Source organism: Schistocerca serialis, chromosome 7 (genome assembly GCF_023864345.2).
Source record: "Schistocerca serialis cubense isolate TAMUIC-IGC-003099 chromosome 7, iqSchSeri2.2, whole genome shotgun sequence".
NCBI classification, from domain to species: Eukaryota; Metazoa; Arthropoda; class Insecta; order Orthoptera; family Acrididae; genus Schistocerca; species Schistocerca serialis.
Window position 1 is genome coordinate 46,160,019 of NC_064644.1, and position 27,873 is coordinate 46,187,891.

At 38.3% G+C, this 27,873-nt stretch overlaps 1 protein-coding gene across 2 annotated transcripts in view; it reads right to left on the minus strand.

The window, feature by feature from the left end:
- Positions 1-27,873, minus strand: part of LOC126412882 (uncharacterized) — a 104,385-nt gene that overhangs the window by 69,505 nt on the left and 7,007 nt on the right. For both annotated transcript variants that reach the window (XM_050082772.1, XM_050082773.1), the window contains exon 2: positions 17,090-17,331. In XM_050082772.1, the coding sequence (XP_049938729.1) occupies positions 17,090-17,331 (242 nt within the window). The remainder of the gene's footprint in view (positions 1-17,089; positions 17,332-27,873) is intronic.

Consider the following 27,873-nt stretch of genomic DNA (forward strand, 5'->3'; position numbering starts at 1 on the left):
CTCCAAACTATGGCCAACAGACAACTATTTGTCCAGTTGCTGAGCATGCCATGCAACACAATGTGCTTGACTTAAATGACTGCTTCACAGTCCATGCCATCTGGTTTCCATTCACTGCCATCACCATCACCACCACCATGTTTCGGAGTTTGCAGGTGGGAATTCTTCCTGCAACACATACTTTATTCCCATAGTCTCCCCACCATCAACCTTCACTGGTCCCTGATGCCCATCTGTTTCTATCCCATTCCCTGCTCCTTCTCCCTGTTTCTCTCTCCCCTCCCCCACCAAGCACAGCTTACCTTATGCTGTCCCTGTGTTGTCTCTGCACACTTCCACAGGCAGCCCTGAAGCATCTTCACCTATCCAAACACTGCCATCTCTCTTCTCCCCACCCTACACTTCTCCTATAAACCGCTACCAGCCACAGTAACTGGAAATGAAATTGGCAATACATATGTGAGTTGTGCTTGTATGAATGTTCCAACAGTCTACTTTGAAAAGTACCTGTCTGCTGCTCAATGGCTTCTCTGTGTGGTGACAAGCAAACTATACTAACTCATATTGTTATTCTTATAGTAGAAAGAACATTACGGTTTAACATCCCTTTGACGTCAAGGTCATTAGGAGCAGAGAACAAGCTCAGCATTTTGCAAGAATGGGGAACCAGCCAGGAACCATTCTGGCATTTCTTTGGAGTGATTTAGAGAAATAATGGAAAACCTAAATCTGGATGGCCAGACACAGATTTGAGCTGTCATCCTCCCGAATGCAAGTCCAGTGTGCCAATTACGGCAGTTTTTAGAGGAATTGGACATTTTTGAGAATGCCCCTGCAAATATTACTTGGATTTGACCTGTTAATTCAGTTTTATTTTATTTATTTGTTCATCCACATAACTTTTGAGTCAACCACTAAAACAATTTGTCTCCTTGTCCACTACCAGACAATGCCACATTCTGTCCGGAAAACTGTGTGTCCGAATAGTTAATTTCTCTTCAAAGGAAAACCAATGGTCTTAGGTTCGGTCCTTGTCCAGCAATTTTAATCTGCCAGGCAGTTTCATTTTATTTAAACATATCCACCTAAGAGATGGAGATCTAGTCCTTCAAACACATTGTTGTAAGATCATTAAAGGGATTGGTTATGGTTATTTGTGTATTTCAGTTGATATTCACAACATTCACAGTTAGGCCTAAACAAGAATGTTGAACATTTAAAACAATACTAGAAATAAAAATGATTTGTGTACAGTCTATGCATACAGACCTACAGTTCAGAGTAACATCTAACCAATAACAATCAGACAAGAAATTTGAAATCGCAATATAGTAAAAAACATAGTAAAAGAGTTCATTACTGTCCACTCTTTCTATAATTTATCAGAATATTTGAGCTTGGTGATGCAGATTCTGGTTAATACTAATGATCATATTACAAAGTTTTTAACTCCACCAGAATATACCAGTTTTTCCATATCAGTTGTTAGAGAGAGATATCAGAAGATCTTAGGACAATGAAGGTTTTGGTGTTTACAGATGGGGAACCAGAGGGGGTGGAGATAGAGGAAGTTGTCATGGAGTTCATGAATCCCACCCACAAAAACATATTTCAGTAGAAGAGTTTATATTTGTACATACAATACACTCTCCATTACCCACAGTAATTGGGGATTTGAAAACCATGGATAATTAAATTCCATGGATAACCTGCAATTGAAATACACAGTAATGTATTAAGATTATTCAAAAACAAAAATTGATTACAATGTCATAATTAAAATCATGCAGCTAATGTTTATAATACATTTTACTTTAATCATCATAGTTTATGCGAAAATTCGGTAGTTACAAAGGTTACAGGTACAAGCGAGTTTCACATTACCTTACACTAATTTGAAACAAAATACAGTCTAGCACTTGAAATGGTCATGTAGTACACTGTTTAGTAAACTTGTGTTGTAATGTGAAATTATCACTCAACCACAACCACTCCTGGTTTAAGGAGTTTCATTGCATTGAAACAAGCGTTCAGTTCATAGTGCTGTGGAATGTGGGAAAAAACCGCAAATTGGCATTACTAAGAAGAAGAACAACACCAAAAATGCAACAGGAGCGTAATATGTAAGAAATTGTCTGCGCAACCTGCCACTGATGATGCCTTGCAGAAAATAAAGGCGAAACGCGTATGGCACTAAAATTGTGTTTTATTCAGTTGCTGTCAGACGGTCCATAAGTAAAAATTATCAATATACCATAATATTACACACAACTGAGGAAGACAGGACTACAAAAGTTGAAGATTCTACACTTTGGTTGTTATTCTATCTTGGCAATCTCCTCCTGGAGGTCAGAATGTGGGATTAATCCATTATTTTTTGCCAATAGAGAGATCATCATGACACTTTTTCAATTACAGTCCACATTTCCTGTGAATGCACACTAGGTGTCTTTAATGCAGTGGTTTCCACAGTCTTCTGTACCCTCATGATACTGACCATTGCTGATTTTTCCACATTTAAAGAGCAGTTTCCCACACCTAGTGTAGCCTATCCATTACCTGTTCAAATATGCCTTTGGCAACTGCACCTCCATTGGATGTGGCTGAAAAGTGATTGTCAAAAGTAGGCTACTGTCAATGATTTACTCTGCACCAAGATTACAATTCAAACACTTTTATAACACTTTGAAGTTGAATAAACTGTTCTTTATGGCCAAATATAGTCTCATTTATTTAAATTATGCACAGGTAAATGTGTAGCCACATACTATGCTTGGTTGATGTCCTACAATATGACTGAATGCAGTTACCTAACATTAGCATAAGTATTCACAAAACTTCACATGTGGCAAACATATATGACTAATGTAGTCACTGAATCTAGTTATTAAATAATTATCTTTGAAGTCTAGTAGTTACAGCAATACACAAAATATGTACACAATAAGTAACTATTGAAGGTGACACAGTACATAGTCTGATCCTACTATTACCATTTGCTTTAACTGTTGTACACTTTGATAAAAAATTTTTACAGTTACACAGTCAGCCATTAAAAAACATCACACATAATTAAAATTAAATATTTACATTTCTGAGCACATGAATAGAAGAGGGAGATTTGTTTTGAAAAGAACTTCTAGCTACAACAATAATTTCTACTGAGTAATGCTGGCTAGTTTGCCTAAACATGGGATTCTATTTCAGAAACAATGTTTTTACTAAAGACATTTATTATCTGGAACTGAACGAGTGCAAACGTAGCTAATATGTCTCTGTTATTAGCTGTATATATACACAGTTATTTCTATATCTTTTTGATTTATCTTATCAGGAAGGTAGTAATTGGGTATTATGTTTACATATGAACAACAATAATGAAATTTAAAATCAGTGATGTTTTGTAATTGCCAACAGCCTTGCTGCAGTGGTAACACTGGTTCCCACCAGATCACCAAAGTTAAGCGCTGTTAGGCTGGCCTAGCACTTGGATTCGTGGCCATCTGGCCTGCCAAGCGCTTTTGGCAAATGGGTCAGCCCTTGTGAGGCAAACTAAGGAGCTACTTGAGTGAGAAGTCATGGCTCTGGTCTTGTAAACTGACAAACAGCCAGGAGAGCAGTGTGCTGACCACATGTCCCTCTGTGTCTGCATCCAGTGATGTCGATGGGCTGAGTATGACAAGGTGACCAGTCAGTACCATTGCACCTTCATGGCCTATTCGGGTGGATTTTACTTTAGTTTTTAGATTTTCTGCAATTAGTATGATTCTTAGGCAAACTAATCAGCTCATTATCTACTGGTAATGCAAGGAATTTGACTGATAATAAAGTTAAGCTGGTTAGGCCCTGTGCCAATAGTTGGAACTTTTCATACTGTGTACATGTCATAAAAATAACGTTACTGAAGATGAAATTTAAAACCATAACAGCTGGAAAGGAGCCACATGTTTTGTAACAAAGGGCAAGAGGGTACTCTGAACATTTATGTGATCCTCTTTCATCTTTGACCAAGGCTGTTGGAAGAATGAGAATGACTCATATCACAAGTTTCTGGCCACCACCACTATACTACTATTGAATTTATTCGAAATTTAAGCAGTGGCTTCGATCAAACCCTGCACCCATGACATTCTGATTAGTAGTCAAAGATTCTACTTCTAGACTTCCATTAAAAAAGAACAAGAAAAAAGGTGAAAAAGTGACTTCCCACAAGTAGAAATGTCTCAAAGGAACAGTGTTCCTCCACATTTACATGCTCACACAGGTATTGTCTCCAGATCTGTGTTCACAGCTGCTGTACTAAGTGAATTGCTGATAATGGTTGGGACACATTTCTACTTTATACTAATAAATTATGATATTGTCAAAGTTTCCAGAATGGAAGGTAGGAGACAAGGTACTGGTGAAAGTACAGCTGTGAGGACAGGTCATGAATTGAGCTTGGGTAGTTCATTTGGTAGAGCACTTGCCCACGATAGGCAAAGGTCCTAAGTTCGAGTCTCGGTCCAGCACACAGTTTTAATCTGCCAGTAAGCTTCCTTGTCAAAGTTGTTAGAGCTTGTTACTATTGTAGTTCTTAAGTTAATTTTGTGACCTGTCGTCTTCTCAATTTTTTGTCTAATGCATTTAAAGTGCTCTCTATATTTCTCTGAATTGCAAGGTCATGGATGTTATATTAAAACAATGTACTAAATAATGGTTTTAACTAATTTATTATTATTGTATTCAAATATTATGTATACATATATTTTATTGCAATCCCTATTAAAATTGTAGGCATCTTTGGCATTACAGAAGTGAGGATGACCACAATTAATATTCGTTTTGGTAGGGACGGGGGGGGGGGGGGGGGGCGGAGGGCAGGAAGGAGGGAGCAGGCAGTAGCAAATTTAAATGTGAACCTGCCTGCCCCCCCCCACCCCCCCTCCCGCTCCCACCCTAAACCAAACCCTGGTTCTGTAGCCATGTGGTTATGATGCTATTTTGAACAAAGCATTAAAATCTTATGCTGACTTGGAAGCAAATCCCTTGAGTTACCTTCGTAACTAGTTGAATAAAGATGTATCACCTGGAAGACAGAAATGTGTGATGGTAATGGCTTATTTGTAAAATTGGAATCAAACATGTGACTTCTAATTATAGACTAATCTCCCTCTTTTGAGTTTTCTCTAAGGGTTTCAAGAAGGTAATTTATAACAGAATCTCGTTGCTTACCAATGTATCACCTTTAAGCCACTCTCTCTGATGCCTCCCATTTCATCTTTGTCTATCTTTGTCCTCACTGCAGGTTGATCCCTCTCATCCTAGAATTTGAGTCACCTACCCTTTCTTTTTAATCGTCCCCAACCTGCCCCTCTCTCCTCCCCAAGCAAGGAATTTTTAGTTCAGAAAGTGAGAAATGTGTCACATTTACTTTTATACCTGTCTATCAGCAGCACTATACATTTCACCTCTTGAAAGTAAATGATGGACAGAAATTCAAGTAGGTGATTTCTACATCTGCATCTATACTCCACATACCACCTTATGGTGATTTGCACAGAGTACTTTGTAAAGCACTGTCACTTCTCCTCTTTCCTGTTCCAGACATAAATAGTTTGCGGGCAGAACAATTGTGGGAAACCACAGTAAGGGCTCTTATTTTATCTTCATAGTGTTTTCACAATATATTCATAGGAGGAATATTTGAGGAGGTTTTTGGATTGCAGCTGGATCATGTTGACTTCTTGTTACAATATTTTGGCTGCTAACTGTCCAACCATCTTCAGGTGAGTGTATGCCACTGGAGACTGCAAGTTCCCGGCATTGGCTTTATAGCAAAAACTGGTGCAGAAATGCATGCACTTTGGTGGCCATCACAGGAGTGTCCTCTATTCCAATTTGCACTCTCTGCAAATACTGTTCTATCTGTGGTGCACAAGCACATGCGTAAAGGTGAAATTACATGTCCACCCTCTGTTGGAGTGTGCACTCGTGTCACTAAAACCAGATGTCAGATGTCACCAGACATGTCATTATGAATAAAGTGTTTTCTCTCGAAGAAACTAGAGAGATCACCAGGTCCCAAGCCTTGTCCAGTTGAAAGCCGCCATCATGATTTATAAGCTTTTATGCTAGTTATATTTCCACAAATTCTTTAATTACTGAATCCCAAAAAGTTCTCGCTGGGGCCAAGATTTTTGTGGCAGAAATATCCATAGAGTCTCCTGTGGTACTAAAAGCTACGGCTGATTTACAGGATTGTGAAAGGCAAGTGTGGCACTCAAGTTCAATGCATCTTTCATGTACTGTGCGTATCGTCTGACCTATGTAAGCTTTGTCACACTGTCAAAGAGTTATGTAGAACCAGCCTTCTGCGGAACCAGATTGTCTTTTACCACAATGAGAAGGGTGGCCAGAAGATTACTTGATGATTCCTTAGGATCCTGCCTACTTTAGATGAAAGGTTGCTGACGTATGAAAGGAAGACCCTGGTCTTGAACAGCTGCTTATCTTCTTGATGTTGTGGGTGCTCATGTTTCTTCCTCTTTAGAGCTGTGCTAATCTGGTGTGGAGGGTAACCATTATCTTTGAACACCAACTGTAGATGTTGTAGCCCCTTTGTAAGGTGGTCTTCATAGAACCAACATGAGCCTGGTGCACTAACATTCTAAGGATGCCAGTAGTTTGTGAAGGGTGATGGCAAATCCATGATTGCAGGTAGAGGTCTGTATGTGTGGGCTTATGGAACACAGAATGTCCTAATGAGCCATCCACTCTCCCAGTAACCAAGCTGTCCAAAAATGGTAAACAACCATCATTCTCTATTCCCATCATAAACTAAATGTTCTTGTGGGTTGCATTCAGATGTTGCAAGAAACATGACAGTTCTTCTTCAGCATTGGGCCACACTAAGAAGCGTCATCCACATATTGTCGGAAGACTCTCTGTTTAAGTTCTGGCAAATCATGTGCCCTTTCCTCAAAGTCTTCCATAAAAAAGCTTGATACCAAAACGGGGAGAGGACTGCTCGTGGCAACAAGGTCAGTCTGCTCATTGTTAAATAAAAAGTAGTTTGAGGAAAGGACATGATGAAAAAGTGTTGTTTTGTCGGCTGTGAACTTACTGCTGTTGAGTGACAATGAGTCCATAAGAGACACCTTAGTGAAAAATGAGATGACATTGAAGCTCACTAGTAGGTCAGTTTCACTGAGTTGGAGTGACTTCAGTCTATTGATAAAAGCAGCCAAGTTATGAAAATGATGTGCACTCTTCCCCACAAAATGTCTGAGTAGAGAGGTTAGACATATACGAAATTATACATGATCATATTACTGACAATTGGCCATATCTTAACTTCTTTTTTATGAATCTTCAGAAGACCATATAACCTGGGTAGCACAGAACTATGATGTCTTAGTCTTTTGGCCATTGTCCAACCATCTTCAGTCTCCACTGGTGGACACTCACCTGAAGATGGTTGGATGGTTAGCAGCTGAAATATTATGGCAAGAAGTTAACATGATCTGACTGCAATCCCGAAACCTCATCGAATATTCAGTACACCGGGAAAACTGCAAGAATCGTATCAGATAGCTCTTCGGGGTGGTGATGGCATTAAAAATTCAGAAGTTGGACAAGCTACGCAATAAGCAAGCAAGATTGTTAAGTTCTGTATTTTTTACTGATGTGTCAGGACAATGGCCTTATTCCGAAGTTTGCCAGAGTGAGAAATTTTATCCAGACCACCACTGCAAATATTCATTACACAAAATGTGAGCCTAGCACTAGTGAAAGAGAGGATCTGGTTTACTTGGTGTGAACTGATGCCATATCGAAACAGTTGTTTCATCTGCATATGAAGGTTGCATCCAGCCTGCCATCACTTTCCTAGGCATGGGTCGATGGTGTGACCTGGGCAGAATCAGACTGGGTTCATAAGGAGTCTACATCAGGACAGTTTTCATAGATCAGTCACCTATTAGCAAAGTTACTGCAAGAAGATATTTTTTGATGCTCCATGGTCAATTTAACAGATAAGGTTTTGGGCAACATAACACTGTCTGTGCTTGGCAAAGGCTTGAACTTCACCCCTACACTGAGAAACCTGCCACTGACTGATTTTATTAGTGCTATTGAGGAAGCTGTTAGACCTCTTCCTAGTGATTCTGCAGAAGTAATAAGACATGAAACAAGTCATGCACTCATGAAAGCTCGACCTCAGAAGAGCAACATTTCTGCCATAGAAAGGGCCGCACTAAGAAAGCTACAAGAAGATCCTCACACAGTGGTCTCACCAGTGGATAAGGGAAATGCCAACATGCTTTGCCACTTGAGGTTTATCAACAGAAGATTTATAAGTTGCTGAATTAACCAATATATCAGAAGATTGAAAAAAATTCCACAGTGAAAGTGGAAAGGAGAACATCAGCACTGTTGAATTCTTATTCTATTCTGAAAAAAGTGGCCAAAAGACTAAGACCTCATTGTTTTGTGCCACCCATGTTATATGGTCTTCAGAAGATTCATAAAAAAGAAGTTCCGTAATGGCCGATTGTCAGTAATATGATCCCAGATACTTTACAGAAGTAACTGCTTCCAGTGATTGTCCTGCAATTGTGCAATCATACAATAAAGGATCTTTCTATTCACAATATGTTACATTTATTTATGTTGAGGGTTGACTGCCACTCCTTGCAGCAAGCATTGTTCCTCTGCAGGTCTTCCTGCATTTTGTGATAATTTTCTTAGCATTGTGACTTCTCTGTATGTAACAGCATCAACTGCAAAAAGCCCCATGAAACTTCTCACAATATCAAATATAAAGTCTGTGTATTAGGTGATAGTCATGCAAAGGGTGTGGCACAAATAATAAATGATCGGCAGTCCCAATTTAAAGTAACAGGCATTGTCAAACCTGGTGCTTCCTTTAATGAAACAGTAAATAACTGTGAAAACTTAGTTAAGACTGGAAAATGCTGTGTGCTAATAGCTGGAGCAAATGGCATATACAAAAATGAAAGCCAACTAGTGACAAGGGCACTTCAAACAATTCTAAAAAAGCTGTCAGATCTAAATTTAAAGGTTCTTGTTGTAAGTGTGCCACATATACATGATCTAGTCAAGGAATCATGTGTAAACATAGAAATAAAGTCAACAAATATTAAATTTAGGAAGATCTGCTGTGCTTTTAAGTGTGCAACTTTTGTGGATGCAAACGGCTCAGAGAGAAATCATTTCACGAGGCATGGACAGCACAGGAACTATTATGGAAAAAAAGATGATGGGTGGAAAGATACAAGAAGAAATAAGCTGTATACCAATAGAAAAGTTCCCTAAAATCCCACTTCAAATGAGGGCTGAAGCAGAAGAAATGAAAACCGTAACAAGAGCAACATTTGCTGAAGCACTAAAAACATCAACATATGCTATAGTTAATATTAAAATGTCATCAGCTGCCACAGCTAGTATGCACAATTAATCAGCATCATCCATTTCAAGTAGGAAAAGCAACAGAAACAAGAAACAGGATTTTTGGTATCCAGCCTTAATGAAAACTCCAGGATAACAGTGTTAAACGAAAGGAGAAATACCATCGGTGCTCGTTCCCCTGTTCTACAGATTATGACTCTAAATGTGCAGTGCCCCAAGAACTAATATTGTGAACTCGCAATAGCAGTAACACCCAACCTGATGTCTTGTGTATTACTGAACATTGGTGTAAGGACCATGAAATTAGTAGTGTTCATATTAATCCATTTAAACTGGCAAATCATTATAGTAGGAAAATTGGAAAAGGTGGTGGAGTTGGTATTTACCTTAGACAAGAGTTAGAATTTAAAAAGAGATGTGAAGCAGAGAACTTAAGTATTGAAAAGTTCTTTGAAGCAGGTGCTGTCCAGCTATATGGCCTGATGAAAAAAGTCATAGTCATAACAGTGTATAGGTCACCATGTGGAAACATAGAAGTATTTTTTGATAAATTAGAATTGTTGCTAAATACTTTTTACAAAAAAGAAACTGTGATTATTCTTTCCGGTGATTTCAGTATTAATCTTCTAGTTGAAAGTCAACAAAAAAGGCAATTTTTGGACATATTAAAGAGTTTCAACATGTCACCACACATAAACAATTCAACTAGAATAACAAACACCTCCAATAGCCTCATAGACAACATTTTCTCAAATATGTCAACAACTGACATAGAGGTAACAAACATAGATTTAGGATTGTCTGACCATAATGCTCTCACCATTGAAATCCCTATAAGGTCAAAGGAAGATAAAGGTGTAAATAATATTTACAAAAGAAACTTCTCTGTGGACAGCTGTCATCAGTTCATAAGTATCTTAGAAAATGAAAATTGGTTAGATGTTAAGAAACAAACAAGTACAGATGAGGCATATGGTGTATTTGCATCGATTTATATGATGAACCTTGAGGTGTGTTTCCCAAAGAAACTGACCAGAATCAAGTCTACTGGACACATAAAGTCAAGTTCTTGGATGACTTTTGGCATTAAGAAATCATGTTGTTGTTGTTGTGGTCTTCAGTCCTGAGACTGGTTTCATGCAGCTCTCCATGCTACTCTATCCTGTGCAAGCTTCTTCATCTCCCAGTACCTACTGCAGCCTACATCCTTCTGAATCTGCTTAGTGTATTCATCTCTTGGTCTCCCTCTTCGATTTTTACCTTCCACGCTGCCCTCCAATACCAAATTGGTGATCCCTCGATGTCTCAGAACATGTCCTACCAACCGATCCCTTCTTCTAGTCAAGTTGTGCCACAAACTCCTCTTCTCCCCAATTCTATTCAATACCTCCTCATTAGTTATGTGATCCACCCATCTAATCTTCAGCATTCTTCTGTAGCACCACATTTCGAAAGCTTCTATTCTCTTCCTGTCCAAACTATTTATCGTCAATGTTTCACTTCCATACATAGCTACACTCCATACAAATACTTTCAGAAACGACTTCCTGACATTTAAATCTATACTCAATGTTAACAAATTTCTCTTCTTCAGAAACGCTTTCCTTGCCATTGCCAGTCCACATTTATATCCTCTCTACTTCGACCATCATCAGTTATTTTGCTCCCCAAATAGCAAAACTCCTTTACTACTTTAAGTGTCTCATTTCCTAATCTAATTCCCTCAGCATCACCTGACTTAATTCGACTACATTCCATTATCCTCGTTTTGCTTTGGTTGATGTTCATCTTATACCCTCCTTTCAAGACACTGTCCATTCCTTTCAACAGCTCTTCCAAGTCCATTCCGGTCTCTGACAGAATCACAATGTCATCGGCGAACCTCAGAGTATTTATTTCTTCTCCATGGATATTAATACCTATTCTGAACTTTTCTTTCGTTTCCTTTACTGCTTGCTCAATATACAGATTGAATAACATCGGGGATAGGCTACAACCCTGTCTCACTCCCTTACCAACCACCGCTTCCCTTTCATACCCTTCGACTCTTATAACTGCCATCTGGTTTCTGTACAAATTGTAAATAGCCTTTCGCTCCCTGTATATTACCCCTGCCACTTTCAGAATTTGAAAGAGAGTATTCCAATCAACATGGTCAAAAGATTTCTCTAAGTCTACAAATGCTAGAAACATAGGTTTGCCTTTTCTTAATCTAGCTTCTAAAATAAGTCGTAGAGTCAGTATTGCCTCACGTGTTCCCATATTTCTACAGAATCCAAACTGATCTTCCCCGAGGTTCTACTAGTTTTTCCATTCAACTGTAAAGAATTCGCATTAGTGTTTTGCAGCTGTGACTTATTAAACTGATAGTTCGGTAATTTTCACATCTGTCAACACCAGCTTTCTTTGGGATTGGAATTATTATATTCTTCTTGAAGTCTGAGGGTATTTCGCCTGTCTCATACATCTTGCTCACCAGATGGTAGAGTTTTGTCAGGACTGGCTTTCCCAAGGCTGTCAGTAGTTCTAATGGAATGTATCATATCTCCCATTTCATCTTCATCTACATCCTCTCCCATTTCCATAATATCGTCCTCAAGTACATCGCCCTTGTATAGACCCTCTATATACTCCAAATGATTAATGGAAAATCTCATATAAAGATGTGAAACAAATACTAACAGAGAGATAGAGGGGCTGGCCAGTACTTTCCTCAGCTCAGTACAGCCGATACATACACAAAAAACAGAACCGTAAACTTATGTTCCTAGCTTTCGGAACAAATGTTCCTTCATCAGGGAGGAGAGAGGGGAAAGAAAGGGAAGAAGGGAAAGTAGATTCAGTTACTCACAACCCAGGTTATGAAGCAACAGGGAAAGGAAAACAGGGAGGGTAGCAAGGATGGAGGCATGGTTGTCAGAGGGAAGCCAAAGATATTCTACTGTAAGTAATGTGCCAGCTTCAAACCAAAGAGGATGCATACAGAAGTAAAGAGGTATATAGTATAAAGATAAACACAACTATGTAGGATGAAAAGATGCATGAATGGCTAAAGAGGAAAGGGAAAGAGGAGAAGACTGAAGAGTAAATGGGAGTGAGGTTGTTTAACGTAGGTTCAGTCCAGGGGGATGGCGGGATGAAAGGATGTGTTGGAGTGCAAGTTCCCATCTCTGCAGTTCAGAGGGACTGGTGTTGGGTGGGAGTAGCCAAATGGCACATATGGTGTAGCAGGTTCCTAGGTCCCTAGAATTATGCTGGAGGGCATGCTCCGGTACTGGGTATTGGACATCTCCTAAGCGGACAGTTCATCTGTGTCCGTTCATGCGCTCAGCCAGTTTAGTTGTTGCCATACCGATGTAAAAGGCTGTGCAGTGCAAGCATGTCAGTTGATAAATCACGTGTGCAGTTTCACACGTGGCCCTGCCGTGAATTGTGTATGTTTTACCAGTAGCGGGGCTGAAGTAGGTGGTTGTGGGGGGATGCATGGGGCAGGTTTTGCAGCGGGGTCGGTTACAGGGGTAGGAACCGCTGGGTAGAGAAGGTAGTCTGGGAATATTGTAGGGTTTAACAAGGATGTTACGGAGGTTAGGTGGGCGACAAAAGGCAACTCTGGGTGGTGTGGGGAGAATTTTGTCATGGGATGATCTCATTTCAGGGGTTGACTTGAGAAAGTCATATCCCTGGCGGAGTAATTTGTTGATGTTTTCGAGGCCAGGATAATATTGGGTGACAAGGGGGATGCTTCTGTGTGGTCTGGGGGTAGGAACATTGTTGTTGGATGGGGAGGAACGTATTGCTTGGGAGATCTGTTTGTGGACAAGGTCTGCAGGATAGTTGCGGGAGAGGAAAGCACTGGTCAGGTTATTGGTGTAATTGTTGACGGATTCGTTACTGGAGCAGATACGTTTGCCACAAATACCTAGGCTGTAGGGAAGGGAGCGTTTGCACTCCAACACATCCTTTCATCCCACCATCCCCCTGGACTGAACCTACGTTAAACAACCTCACTCCCATTTACTCTTCAGTCTTCTCCTCTTTCCCTTTCCTCTTTAGCCATTCACGCATCTTTTCACCCTACATAGTTGTGTTTATCTTTATACGATATACCTCTTTACTTCTGTATGCATCCTCTTTGGTTTGAAGCTGGCACATTACTTACAGTAGAATATCTTTGGCTTCCCTCTGACAACCATGCCTCCATCCTTGCTACCCTCCCTGTTTTCCTTTCCCTGTTGCTTCATAACCAGGGTTGTGAGTAACTGAATCTACTTTCCCTTCTTCCCTTTCTTTCCCCTCTCCCCTCCCTGATGAAGGAACATTTGTTCCGAAAGCTAGGAACGTAAGTTTTCGGTTCTGTTTTTTGTGTATCTATCGGCTGTACTGAGCTGAGGTAAGTACTGGCCAGCCCCTCTATCTCTTTGTTAGCCTCTATATACTCCTTCCACCTTTCTGCTTTCCCTTCTTTGCTTAGAACTGGGTTTCCATCTGAGCTCTTGGTATTCATACAAGTGGTTCTCTTTTCTCCAAAAGTCTCTTTAATTTTCCTGTAGGCAGTATCTATCTTACCCCTAGTGAGATAAGCCTCTACATCCTTACATTTGCCCTCTAGCCATGCCTGCTTAGCCATTTTGCACTTCCTGTCGATCTCATATTTGAGACGTTTGTATTCCTTTTTGCCTGCTTCATTTACTGCATTTTTATATTTTCTCCTTTTGTCAAATAAATTCAATATTTCTTCTGTCACCCAAGGATTTCTGCTAGCCCTCGTCTTTTTACCTACTTGATCCTCTGCTGCCTTCACTACTTCATCCCTCAAAGCTACCCATTCTTCTTCTACTGTATTTCTTTCCCCCATTCTTGTCAATTGTTCCCTTATGCTCTCCCTGAAACTCTGTACAATCTCTGGTTTAGTCAGTTTATCCAGGTCCCATCTCATTAAATTCCCACCTTTTTGCAGTTTCTTCTGTTTCAATCTACAGTTCATAACCAATAGATTGTGGTCAGAGTCCACATCTGCCCCTGGAAATGTCTTACAATTTAAAATCTGGTTCCTAAATCTCTGTCTTACCATTATATAATCTACCTGATATCTTCTACTATCTACAGGGTTCTTCCATGTATACAACCTTCTTTCATGATTCTTGAACAAAGTGTTAGCTATGACTAAGTTATGGTCTGCACAAAATTCTATCAGGCGGCTTCCTCTTTTATTTCTTAGCCCCAATCCATATTCACCTACTATGTTTCCTTCTCTCCCTTTTCCTACTCTCGAATTCCAGTCACCCATGACTATTAAATTTTCGTGTACCTTCACTACCTGAATAATTTCTTTTATCTCATCATACGTTTCATCAATTTCTTCATCATCTGCAGAGCTAGTTGGCATATAAACTTGTACTATTGTAGTAGGTCTAGGCTTCATGTCTATCTTGGCCACAATAATGTGTTCACTATGCTGTTTATAGTAGGTTACCCGTACTCCTATTTTTTTTATTCATCATTAAACCTACTCCTGCATTACCCCTATTTGATTTTGTATTTATAACCCTGTATTCACCTGACCAAAAGTCTTGTTCCTCCTGCCACCGAACTTCACTAATTCCCACTATATCTAACTTTAAGCTATCCATTTCCCTTTTTAGATCTTCTAACCTACCTGCCCAATTAAGGGATCTGACATTCCACGGCGTAGAATGCCAGTTTTCTTTCTCCTGATAACGACGTCCTCCTGAGTAGTCCCCGCCCGGAGATCCAAATGGGGGACTATTTTACCTCCGGAATATTTTACCCAAGAGTACGCCATCATCATTTAATCATACAGTAAAGCTGCATGCCCTCAGGAAAAATTACGGCTGTAGTTTCCCCTTGCTTTCAGCCGTTCGCAGTACCAGAACAGCAAGGCCATTCTGGTTAGTGTTACAAGGCCAGATCAGTCAATCATCCAGACTGTTGCCCCTGCAACTACTGAAAAGGCTGCTGCTCCTCTTCAGGAACCACACGTTTGTCTGGCCTCTCAACAGAAACCCCTCCGTTGTGGTCGCACCTACGGTACGGCTATCTGTATCATTGAGGCACGCAAGCCTCCCCACCAACGGCAAGGTCCATGGTTCATGGGGGGAGAAACCATGTGAAAACATGAAAAAGCTCAATTTAGAGTTGAGGGAGTGTGCAGATACTGATTTTATAGAATATGTAAAAAGGTATAGGAAAATATACCGAGTAATTGCAAATGCAAAGTTACTAAGTAATGACATAGAAATAAAACAGTCCAGAAATAAAACTAAAATAGTATGGGAAATTGTGAGAAAAGAAACCGGGGTACCTATCAAAGATAAGGAAATTATTCTAAAAGATGAGGAGAATAGAATGGTAGATAAATATGCCATGCCTAATTACGTAAATAATTACTTTTTGAATATACCCCAGACATTAAGCAGGAATTTTGGGGAGCAGATTAAGATAGCAGCACCCAAGGCAGCCAGCAGTATGATAAGCTTAAAATAGAAAACTACAGACCTGATGTGAATCTTCAGGTTTTGGCGGCGCAAAGACTGTTCCATTAAGTTTCTTGCGGCTGCACACCCGAAACTTAATGGAACAACTACACTTGCTCATTGTTTTCAGAACCCATATTGGTTCCTATCAATGAGATTTTTGGCCTCCATAAGTGTCATAATATGCAAAGATAAAATATTCCAAAAATCTACAACTGACCAATGTCAGAGATATAGGCCTACAGTTTTGTGCATCTACTTGATGGCCCTTCTTTTAACCAGAAGTAGCCTGAGCTTTTTTCCAATCATCTAGAACACTTTGTTCCTCCAAGTACCTGTGGCACACTGTTGTTGGGACGGGGGAATTCCTTTGCATACTCTCAACAGAATCTTATTAGTATTCCATCAGGTCCAGTAGCCTTCCATCTGATGAGCAATTTCAGTTGCTTTTCTACCCCATGGTCACTTAATTTGATATCAGCCATCCTGTCATTTGTATGATGATTTCCACTGCGGAACTATTTTGAATAGCACGTTTAGTATTTTGGGCTTTTTTTGTGTTGTCCTCCATTTCAGCACCACTATGGTCACACAGTTTCTGGATGGGTGGCTTTGATCTGTTCACCAAAACTTCTTTGGATTTTCTGTCAAGTTTCAAATTTGTTGAACACTTCATGCACAGCTATTTTGGCAACGATTAATTTTTATTTGTCTGTGAGTCTTTGGCTACATTTAAATTTATAGTGAAATAGTATAAATTAAAATGTAAAACTGACAAAAAATGCTTTTGGAAATACAACAGGATGTGTCTACAAAAAAAGTAACCACAGAAAGTAAGTTTCTGATTTAGTTTCAACATTCAGCATTGGTATTGGTATAACAGGCTAAGTTGTTATGCTGTGCTGAGTAATATACAACACTGTGGAGAAAATTTTGTTAGTTGTACATATTTAGTGTGATCATTTTATTATAGAAAATGTCTCTATGTGATCAATACTATGCATTACACTGCTTAAAATAGAAAAAAGTAAGACAGAACTCTATGACAGTAGAAAAATTTAAGTTGTTCTTCCTACGCTGGTGCACAGTACATAAAAAATTAGATATTCCTAAGAATACAACTTTATTTCAGTGTTTCATAAGTGCAAGGAATGCAAATCCATTCTGCAGTAATATTTACTTACAAGCTGTGCAATAAAAAGAAGAGAATTGAGAGTGACTGCTCGAAGACGTGAAGGCTCCAAACCAAGTAATCGAAATACAGCTGCCACTGTGTTGCCACCACTTCCACCCCTGTTCCTGCTGCTTGGGGTCTGTGGTTGCTTCAAGGCCAACAGGCCTGAACTAACTAGCTGTGCTACATTACAGCTGGTATTAAGACCAGTTATTTCAGCACCATGCTGCTGTTCTGCTTCTCGAAATGTCACTGTTGAACAAATTATATTCCATTATACATAGTTCCAAACATGATAAAGATAACTAAAATTCTATGATAACACAGTTCAATTTAAAATCAATAACAAGATGTCAATTCATCATGTTTTTCAGAAAAATTGTCTCTTGCTTTTTGAGATAATGAGAGAAAATAGGCATGCAAAACTAAGGTGAAGTGATAACTGAAACAAAGATACATCTGTTCAAATAGGAACAAATCAAATGTTATTTATGACTAAAAGCTACAAGCAAGACAACTCATAAATAACAATAAATATATCAATGAAAAACATAAAGTTGTCCTGTTTAGGAAAAGACAGACAGACAGGAGTAGGAAGTTACCAAACATTGTTAGCCATGACAAGCAGAAGACGTTCTTTGATTGATGCTCCACTACTTTCAAAATGTTAACAGAGATAAACTGATGCTGCACTGTAGAGGGTCACAAATTCAGCTAAGTAAAAAATCTGTGCAATTTGCACATTTATTTACATATATAAGCCAACTTCAGAATTTTTCTTTGTGTGAGACACCCTTGTGTTGGATAGATTTAATTGTAAAGAAATGTGGAGAATCCATTGTAGAACCCCTAACCCACATAATAAATGCATCCTTTACAAATGGAGTTTTCCCTGACCTACTAAAGACTTCTAAAATTACCCCACTTCACAAAAAGGGCTCTAAAAATTATGTAGCCAATTACCGGCCCATAGCACAACTCAGCTCATTCTCAAAAATACTTGAAAAATTATTTTACGCCAGATTGGAAGACTTTACTAATAAACTATCCTTATTGACAAAACACCAGCATGGTTTTAGAAAGCAAAAGACAACTACCACAGCTATTTATGAGTATCTCAACGAAACCTTAAAAGCACTGGATAATAAAGAAATCACTACTGGTATCTTTTTAGATTTATCCAAAGCGTTTGATGTAATTGACCATACCATACTCCTTAAGAAGTTAGCAAATAAAGGTATAAGAGGAATTGCAAACAAATGGTTAGAATCTTACCTGTCAAACAGATTTCAAAAAGTTGAAATTAATTTTGAAAAAAAGAATACAACCACCCATCAATCTACTGTCCACTCCTCTGACACAATGCCTATTAGATATGGTGTGCCACAAGGCTCAATCCTGGGACCCATACTGTTTCTGCTATACATTGATGATATAAGCACAAAGCTTGCTACAGGAAATACCACACTATTTGCCGATGACACAAGTATTCTAATAATGGGTACTGATACAGAGGACCACAACCAAAAAATTAAACCGCTTATGTCGTCACTCAGCAAATGGTTCAACGAGAACAAACTGATTATAAACATACAGAAAACAACCTACATCAACTTCAGACTCTCATCCCAAAAACAAGAAATGCCTGATGTGATTCTAAATAACCAAGAGCTTATGTGTGTGGACTCTGTCAAGTTTCTTGGCATATGGCTTGCAGAAAATCTTAAGTGGGAGACACACACAAATTATATCTCAAAAAAGCTCTCAACTGTGTGTTACATTTTAAGGATACTCAAAAAATCAGTCACAAAATCTGTTCTCATACATGTATATTACGCTTACTTCCATTCTACATTACAGTATGGAATCATATTTTGGGGGAACTCACCTGGAGGTAGATATATTTTCAAAATGCAAAAAATGGCAATACGCATAATATGTAATCTAAGACATAACGAATCATGCAGACAACATTTCAAAACAAATGGCATTATGACACTGCCCTCTGCTTACATTTATAATATCGTCTCATTTGTCAAGTCATACCTGTTAAACAATGACTGCACACTAAAATTCAATGGAGATATTCATAACTATGCAACAAGGCAGCAATCTGACCTACATATGATTCAGTCCAGAACTACCTGCTACCAAAAAAGTGTTTTAAATGTTGGGATAAAAATGTATAATAATTTACCCAATGAAATCAAAGCAACAAAGAACCCAAGAGCCTTCACACATAAGTTAAAAAAATGTCTCTTGGACCATTGCTTTTATGCAGTTGATCATTTTTTTTGAAAGGGGTTAAAAATGTAAAAAATATGATAAATGTTCAATTAGGTCTGAAAATTATATACTGTGCATGTCTATGAAATACACTGGACTACTTTACTATTGCATTTGTATTGGCTGTTTGTATTTTATCATACAACATTTGCATTTACTGTTTTGTTAAAGATAGCTAACTTCCTCATTGCAAAATAATGTAAAATCAATATATTAAATATTACCTGCAAATATGTTCCCTTGACCTATCCAATATCGTATGTAAAACCTTACATCTCTTTGATTTGTATTAACTGTTTTGTTGAAGATAGATAATTTTCTTGCTACAAAATAATGTAAATATCAATTTGTAAAAATTACTGTAAATAGCTCTCTTGACCTATCCAATATCATATGTACAGCTGTACAATACTATGATTGCCTGGATCAATAAAAATACAATACAATACAATACAGGCCTACTTTGAAATCCTAGATTATGATATTCTTCTGTTCATGTCATGTTCACATAGTCTTTCATTAATTGTGTCAATTATCATGTACATCATAATGTATTATGCTTTTTTTTTTAAATTTGTAAGTACCGCAAAAAACTCGTACTATATGGTCAAATGTAAATTTAATTTGTGATTTTTAGAAATTATTGGCCACATTATCCTTATTTTAAAAAATCATTCTTTATTTATCTGAAAAAAGGTACATTCCTGAGAATTTTTTGACACTGCAAACGCGTATGTTCATGAATTTTTTAAAATTGCAAGTGTTGTGTGTAACCTCTTTCATAGTAAATCAGCAATAACTAACAAAGTGTCACATTAATTTCTCTTTTAACAGGAGTGTATATAATGTAAAAATCAATTTGTAAAAATTACTTGTAAATAGCTCTCTTGACCTATCCAATATCATATGTACAGCTGTACAATACTATGATTGCCTGGATCAATAAAAATACAATACAATACAATAACAATACAATATTGTCAACATTTATAATAAATTAATGCTCTTACTGAATTTGTTGCTGATCAACATGTTTCAAAGAAACAGGAAATTTTGTACCAAGTTTTGTTGTTGTCATAATAGATATCTCATTTTGCTGTTAGTCACTTCAGTTCTAAAATACTACTGGCAATACTTGCAGCATGACAGACCCATAAGTTAAAAGAGAATCGAAAAGCTTAGTTGAAAGTTATTTATTTACTGTTCTGTAAAATACCGTACCAGGTACAATGCGGATCCATGGTGTATGCTGTTCTCAGCTATTGGATGAGACAGTTGATGTTAAGCAGCTGGTGCCCTGAGTACTGTGAGGCAATTGGAAGCTGCTGCAAATGGGCATGTTGGGAGGATTACCAAGAGTCATGTACCAGAAATACCAAAGGTATTTCTCCTCTGGATACCGTCCCTTCTGCAGGAAATTTAGAATCTATCACTACTTGTCGAGACGTAACAGTCCATTAAAACTGATTTAAAAATATTTTTTGACCATAAACAGAAAATTTCAGACGTAAATACTATAGGGGTGTAGGTAAACATGTACTTGTGGAATAGATACAACTAGGGCAGTTACTACATTGTAATTGTATTGAAGGGTGTAGGTCCTGTAATTGGTAGGGATATTGCCCTAAACATGAATGTTCTGTAATTAATAAAAATTACTTATGTATTATTAATGAACAGTACTTAAGAGTGTGTACACTTATAAATTAATAAATGTGCTAAGATTCACTCATATGTTTAATATATAAGAGTCAATGTAATTTATGAAATACTGTACTAAAAGCTAATTTTGTTTGTTATTTATTTAAAAAAGCATGTACAGCAATACAGTAGATTGTTAACGATTACATAAATAGTGGGAGACATGTTGGCATGGGGGCAGTACTTTGTGTGACATTGGGCAGAAAACATGTAGCTTGTTAAGCAACATTCATTTCATTATTGTAAGTATGTTAAAATTTATTTGAATTTTTGTAAAGGAAGGTTGGATTTTTCGAAATTACAATTATCAATATTCTGAAACTTAATACTTGATTAAATATTCATTGGACTTTTCAGTCTATTTTACAGTTATTGTCTAAGAATTCAGGACCATGGCAGTGACAGATACGGATGAGTAAAAAACCCCGAAATTATTTATAACTGCTAGCTAGTAACGTTTCATTGTCCACTTGACTGAGTGCCATGACAATGGTAGGTCTGGGTGTCCTGTGCTGTGAGACAGGTACAAAGAAGAACTTAGGTTGTTACACCCATTCCCCTAACCAACAAGTCCGAGATGCTGTCATCAGCTGAGACCAAAATAAAGCAGTGATTCACTTCACCTGTTAGGGATTGTGAAGGTGAGGCAAATACAAAAGGCTGGGGTCTATTAATCATTGGCCATTCCGACACATGGCAAATGATGGTACCACTTAGGGAAATGGCAGCAAGGAATGGGAAGGATCATCTTGTGCACTCTGTGCATATGCCTGGAGGCCTCATTCAGCATGTTGAAGATTCTGTTCCAGCAGTCACTGATAAAATAGGCTGTAAACAACTCCAGATTGTGGCACACTATGGGATAAATTATGCCTGTAATCTCAGCTCCAAGATGGATAATTTCAGCAGCTGGTAGGTAAGGTTGAGGAAATCGACCTTGCTCATGGAGTTTCAATGAAGCTCACAGTCTGCAGCATTGCCCCTGTAACAGCTCATGGCCCTGCTTCTGAGTCGATTGGGAGGCTTAACCCAGACACTGTGAAGGTTCTATGACAAACTAGGCTGTGAATTCCTAGACTTGCGCCATAGGGTTGAGAACTGTGGGGATTCTCTAAATGGTTCAGGTGTGCACTACATATCAGTGGCTACTACACAGGTAGCAAACAATCTAGCTGCAGAAAACCTGGAAGTATCAGTGTAAGATCCAAAGAAATGCCCCCTACAGGAAAGTATATTAAAATCCTAGTTGTAAACTGCCAAAGGAATTGCAACAAAATGCCAACATATGATGTGCTCCTAAAATGCAGTGAAGCTGTTTAAAACATGAAGTTACAGCAGTGAGATTTTTGGGGAAATTTCAGCATATCCTGAAAGTACAGGCAAATGGGAAACGGAGGTGGTTTATTCAGCACAGCAGACAAGAATATCAAATCTACCAAGACAGAAATTAAAGCTGCATGAGAGTTACAACTTGGTTTGTCAGGTGTTCTGCTGGATATCAGCATCGTTCTTGCATGATATTTTGGTAACGTAACTCGTAACCTTCATCAGGTACGACCTGAGACTGCACCTGATGAAGGTTACAAGCTACGTTACTGAAATATTGTGTAAGAATGATGCTGATATCTGGCAGAACACCCGACAACCCAAGATGTCATTAGATCACCGGGAAAGCCTGAAGAGTTGCATAAGAGTTGTTTGGGCAAGACTATATCAGGGATAGGCATGAGATTATATTTGGATCCTATTACGGACCACCAGACCCTCCTCCTGATGCAACCAAAAACTTTAGAGACAACCTCAGTTCACACATATGTTCCAAATCATACTGTAATCATTGGAGGAGACTTTAACCATCTAACAATCATCTGGGATAATTACAGTTTCGTTAGTGGTGTGTATGACATCTTCTGAAACATTACTAAATGCCTTTTCCAAAAACTTCCCAGAACAAATTATTAAAACCCCACTTGTGATGGAAAAATAGTAGACCTAATGGCAACAAACAGACCGACCTCTTTCAGGACGTCCACACTGAAACTGGTATCAGTGACGATGTGGCTATTGTAGCAAAAATGATTACCAAAGTACAAAGGGCAACTAAAACAAGTAGAAAGGTATGTACATTCAGTAAACTAAATAAAGAAGCACTAGTGTCATACATCAATGAGCAACTTGAAAATTTTAGTTCAGGAGCATGCCGAGGAACTACGACACAAGCTTAAAAGAATAGATGACTATGCACTGGGTATATGTAAACCAAGTAGAATATTCCATGGTAGGAGTGATCCTCCAGGGTATTCAGTCACTGTAAAGCAACATCTAAAGAAACAGATACTACTGCAGAATAGGTGTAAAACAAAGCATAGGCTGGATTAAATGTCTTTGGCTGTCACAAGAGCAATGCACGAAGCCTTCAATGACTACCATAACACAATATTGTCAAAAGATATTTCATAAAACCCAAAGAAATGCTAGTCATAAGTAAAGGCTGTTAATGGCATTGAAGCTAGAGTCCAGTCACTCACAAGTGACGCAACTGAAATTGAGAATAGCATAGCAAAATCAGAAATGCTTAACTCTATATTCAGATGTCCCTTTGCTACAGAAAGCCAAGTTCTCATATCACTAAGAAATGAGTGGCATAGATATTAGTGTCAGTGGTGTTGAGAAAAAGCTGAAATCATTAAAATAGAAGAAAGTTCCAGGGTCAGATGGAATCCCTATCAGATTCCATACTGAATTTGTTGCTGAGTAAGCCCATCTCTTTAGTATAATCTACCATAGATCCCTCAAACAAAAACCTTTGCCCATTAGTAGGAAGAAAGCATAGGCCACATCCGCTTACGAGAAAGGTAACAGGAGTAACTCACAAAACTACTGTACAATATCCTTGACATCCATTTGTTGTATGTATGACATCCTCCATGTCAACCAGCATGGATTCTGACAACAGAGACCATGTGAAATCCAACTCACACTTTTCTCACGTGACATACTGAAAGCTATTGATCAAGGCAGTCATGTAGATGCAGTATTTCTCAATTTCCAAAAACTATTTGACTCAGTACCACATCAATGCTTACTGTCGAATGTATGGCTGTAAGGGCTACCAACTGAACTTTGTGACTGGACTGAGAATTTTTTTGTAGGAAGCATATCATAAGTTATCTTGTATGGAGAGTCATTTAAAAACATGAAATAACTTCTTGTGTGCCCCAGGAAAGTGTGTTGGGACCATTGCCATTCATGTTATATAGTAACGACCTTGTGGTCAATATTAATAGCAAATTCAGACTTTTTGCAGATGATGCAGTTATGTATAATGAAGTACTGTCTGAAAGAAGGTGCAGAAATATTCAGTCTGATCTTGGTAAGTTTCAAACTGGTGAAAGTTTGGCAACTTGCTTTAAGTGTTAGAAACATGAAAAACAAACAAACAAAAAACCTTGTATAATATGACTGTGGTATCAATTAGTCACAGGTGGAATGGGTCAACTCATACAAATAATTGGGTGTAACAGTTTGTTGGGATATGGAATCTAATGATCACATAGGGTTCATTGGTAGAGTGCTAGGGAAATATGATCAGTCCTCAAAGGAGACTGTATACAAAACATTTGTGCAACCTGTCCTAGAAAGTTATTCAGAAGTGTAAGACCCTTGCCAGATAATAATAACAGGAGATATTGAACATATTCAAAGAAGGGAAGCATGATTGGTCACAGGTTTTTTCAACTTTTGAGATAATGACACAAAGATGCTGAAAGAACTGGACTGGCTGATACTTGAAGACAAACACAGACTATCCCTGAAAACCGACTTAGAAAATTTCTAGAACCAACTGCATGTGATGAATCTATGATTATACTGCAATCCTCCTAAGTATTGCTCCCATAGGGATTGCAAAGAAAAGATTGGACTAATTATAGCATGCACACAGACATTTAATCACTCATTCATCCCATGCTCCACAGGTGAATGGATCTGGTGAATGCCTTAATAACTGGTATAATAGGACGTACCCTCTACCATGCACTTCGCAGTGGTTAGGAGAGTACAGAGGTAGATTCAGATGTAAAATCAACTTAGAGTAGTGTTGCATATGAAAGTAATACAGAAGTATGGCACAATCTGTGATTAATAAACTCTCTGTGCACTGTTGCAGCAAAATAAATGTACTTGGGTTTCTCAGTTGATTCCATATTTGGTAACAACTGCATTAAAATCATTTATGATAACTATGTGATAGGTTTCACTTGGTGACTTGACTGCTACCAGAACCTACCCAATAGCACTGAGGCAGTAACCAATGGTTAGAGTTCGTGACACTTCTGGTCCTGTCTGGGGCTTTAAAATAAAATAGAGTTTACTTTATTAATGTTTATGACCATACACCATCAATGGAACACATTGCATGGATAATTATTTAATGTTTATGAGTCATATGCACCAAATATTGTTCCTCAAAAACATATTCCTAAATAATTATGATGTTGCGCTAATTTTAAATCATTGTAGTCAACACACACAAGAATTAAAGTTCAGTTAATTGTTTATTATCTTCAGACATATGTGAAGAGTGTGGTGAATCACAAGACTTGTTGGGCTTAAATAACTCACTGAAGTTAAATTTTACGAAGTCCCATTGAAAACTAATTATTCTCCAGCAACAACTGTTAGGCTGTTGAGTCCAGCATTATGCCCAGCAATAAGTCCTTTCAAAAGTTGCATAAAAGTTTTGTAAGCAATCTTCTTTGTGGACTGATTGCACTTTTCCCAGTATCCTGCCAATGAATTAAAGTCTTCCATATGATTTACCTACGACTGAGCTATGTTATCATTCCATTTCGTAGCCCTACAAATTGTTATCACCAATTATTTGTATGCAATAACTGGTATCAACTGTGACTAGTATTGCAGTCATAGGTTACTACATTTTTTCATTTTGTAAAATGCACAGTTTTAAAAGCAAGTTACCAATCCTTCCACCACTTCGAAATCTTATCACAATCTGACTGCATATTTGTGCAGCATTTTCATACTGATTTCATTGTAGATAATTGTATCATCTGCAAAAAGTCTGAGGTTACTATTAATATTGTCTGCAAGGTCACTAATATACTATATGAACACTAAGAGACACATTTCTTCTAATACCTAAGGGTGAGCTGCAGGTATGAATTTTTGGACTGGATGGAGAGTCAACACCTGACCCATTTATGGGGGCCCTACAGTTATCAAAGCTATGGTGCAAATCTATACAGCTAAGTTTGCCACAGTATCTCAGAAGTCTCTGACTCAACCCATCCAGTCCACTCAGAACCAGAGACTGTGATCACCTTAAGGGAAAATGCTGTGAATTGTGAAGTTCATTGAAATTCCCTGAGCAAGGCTGGTCTGCTGAATCTTATCTGCCAGTCACCAGAATGATGCAAATGTGATCTCATAGCCTAGACAATGGGTATCATTTTTTCCAATATGCACCACAATCTGCAGTTGGTTGTACGCTGTTCACTTGATGGCTGCTGGAACATCCTCTTCATCATGCTGAATGAGTCTTCCTGGCATATACACTGAGTGCACAAGATGATCCCACCCATCCCTTGCTGCCATTCTCATAAGGGATACCATTATTCACTGTACATTTGACCTGCCAATGATTGGAAGGCAGCACGTCATATTTGTTGATTGGGAGGGATGGGATGGGGATAAAGGGGGGGAGGGGGAGGGAAGGGGTGAGGGGGAGCAAGGGGGGCATATGAGTGCAATACCCAGAGTTCTCCTTGGCCCTGGCTCCACTGTACAAGGGTGGTAAATCTACTACTCACATACTACTCACAGACAAGTGAATGATTGGTGATAAATATCAGAATTTTAAACATGGCTGGCACAGCATCTGTAAATAAATTTTCAGTGTATAATGCATAAGTTTACTGTAAAATCTGTGACCAGGTTTAGGTACCAGTAAGAGTATCTTCTTCAGAAGGGAGCTCACCTATAATCACAAATTAAACAACTAAAATACTTACACTTTACAACACTGAAATGAAGTAAATGCTGTAAAACTGGTACTTACATAAATTTCATGATGTTAAAATTGTAAACATGCATGTTGAGCTAATGAGCTCCAGTCAAGCAGTAGAAAATATCCAATAAAGTCCTCCACAGCAAATAAAGTGCTCCACAGAAACAATAAAAATTGTTACACTGGTACAGCCTGTTAGAAGAGCAGACATGGGACTGAGTGAGTGGCAACTACCTGCACTGCCAAGTAAACATGGCGTAGAGTGCACCACTTACTGGGTGCTAGTAGCATGACAAATACTTAACTATATGAAATCCACAACTGTCACAGTAATTTATCAATATGATATGTATCTAGATGTTTAAACAAAGTAAATTGTGAAACTGTCTGTAGTATAAGAGAAAGAATGTATCCAAGATAAAAAAGGAATAAAATATTTTTTTGTAAAAATAATGATGACTATATGTTGCAAAAAATGAAAATGTACTATGGCAGGATTTTATCAAGCAGTTACAGTAAGCAAAATCGAGGGGAGGGGATAATATGCATTACATAATATCTGCAAACAGTATGTGTATACAGTGCCACATGGTGTGCTATCAGTAAGGAAGTACAGAGCCCATAAAGGAAAGGGAGAAACAATGTTTCTGAAATAGAAGTGAATGGAAGCATGAACCAAAGTATTATATATTTGTGAACAATGTCTTAAAGGCATTAAAGAAGCTCATATCTCATACAGCTGAGTGTTTATCATGCTGCTAGCTCCCAGCAAGTGGCAC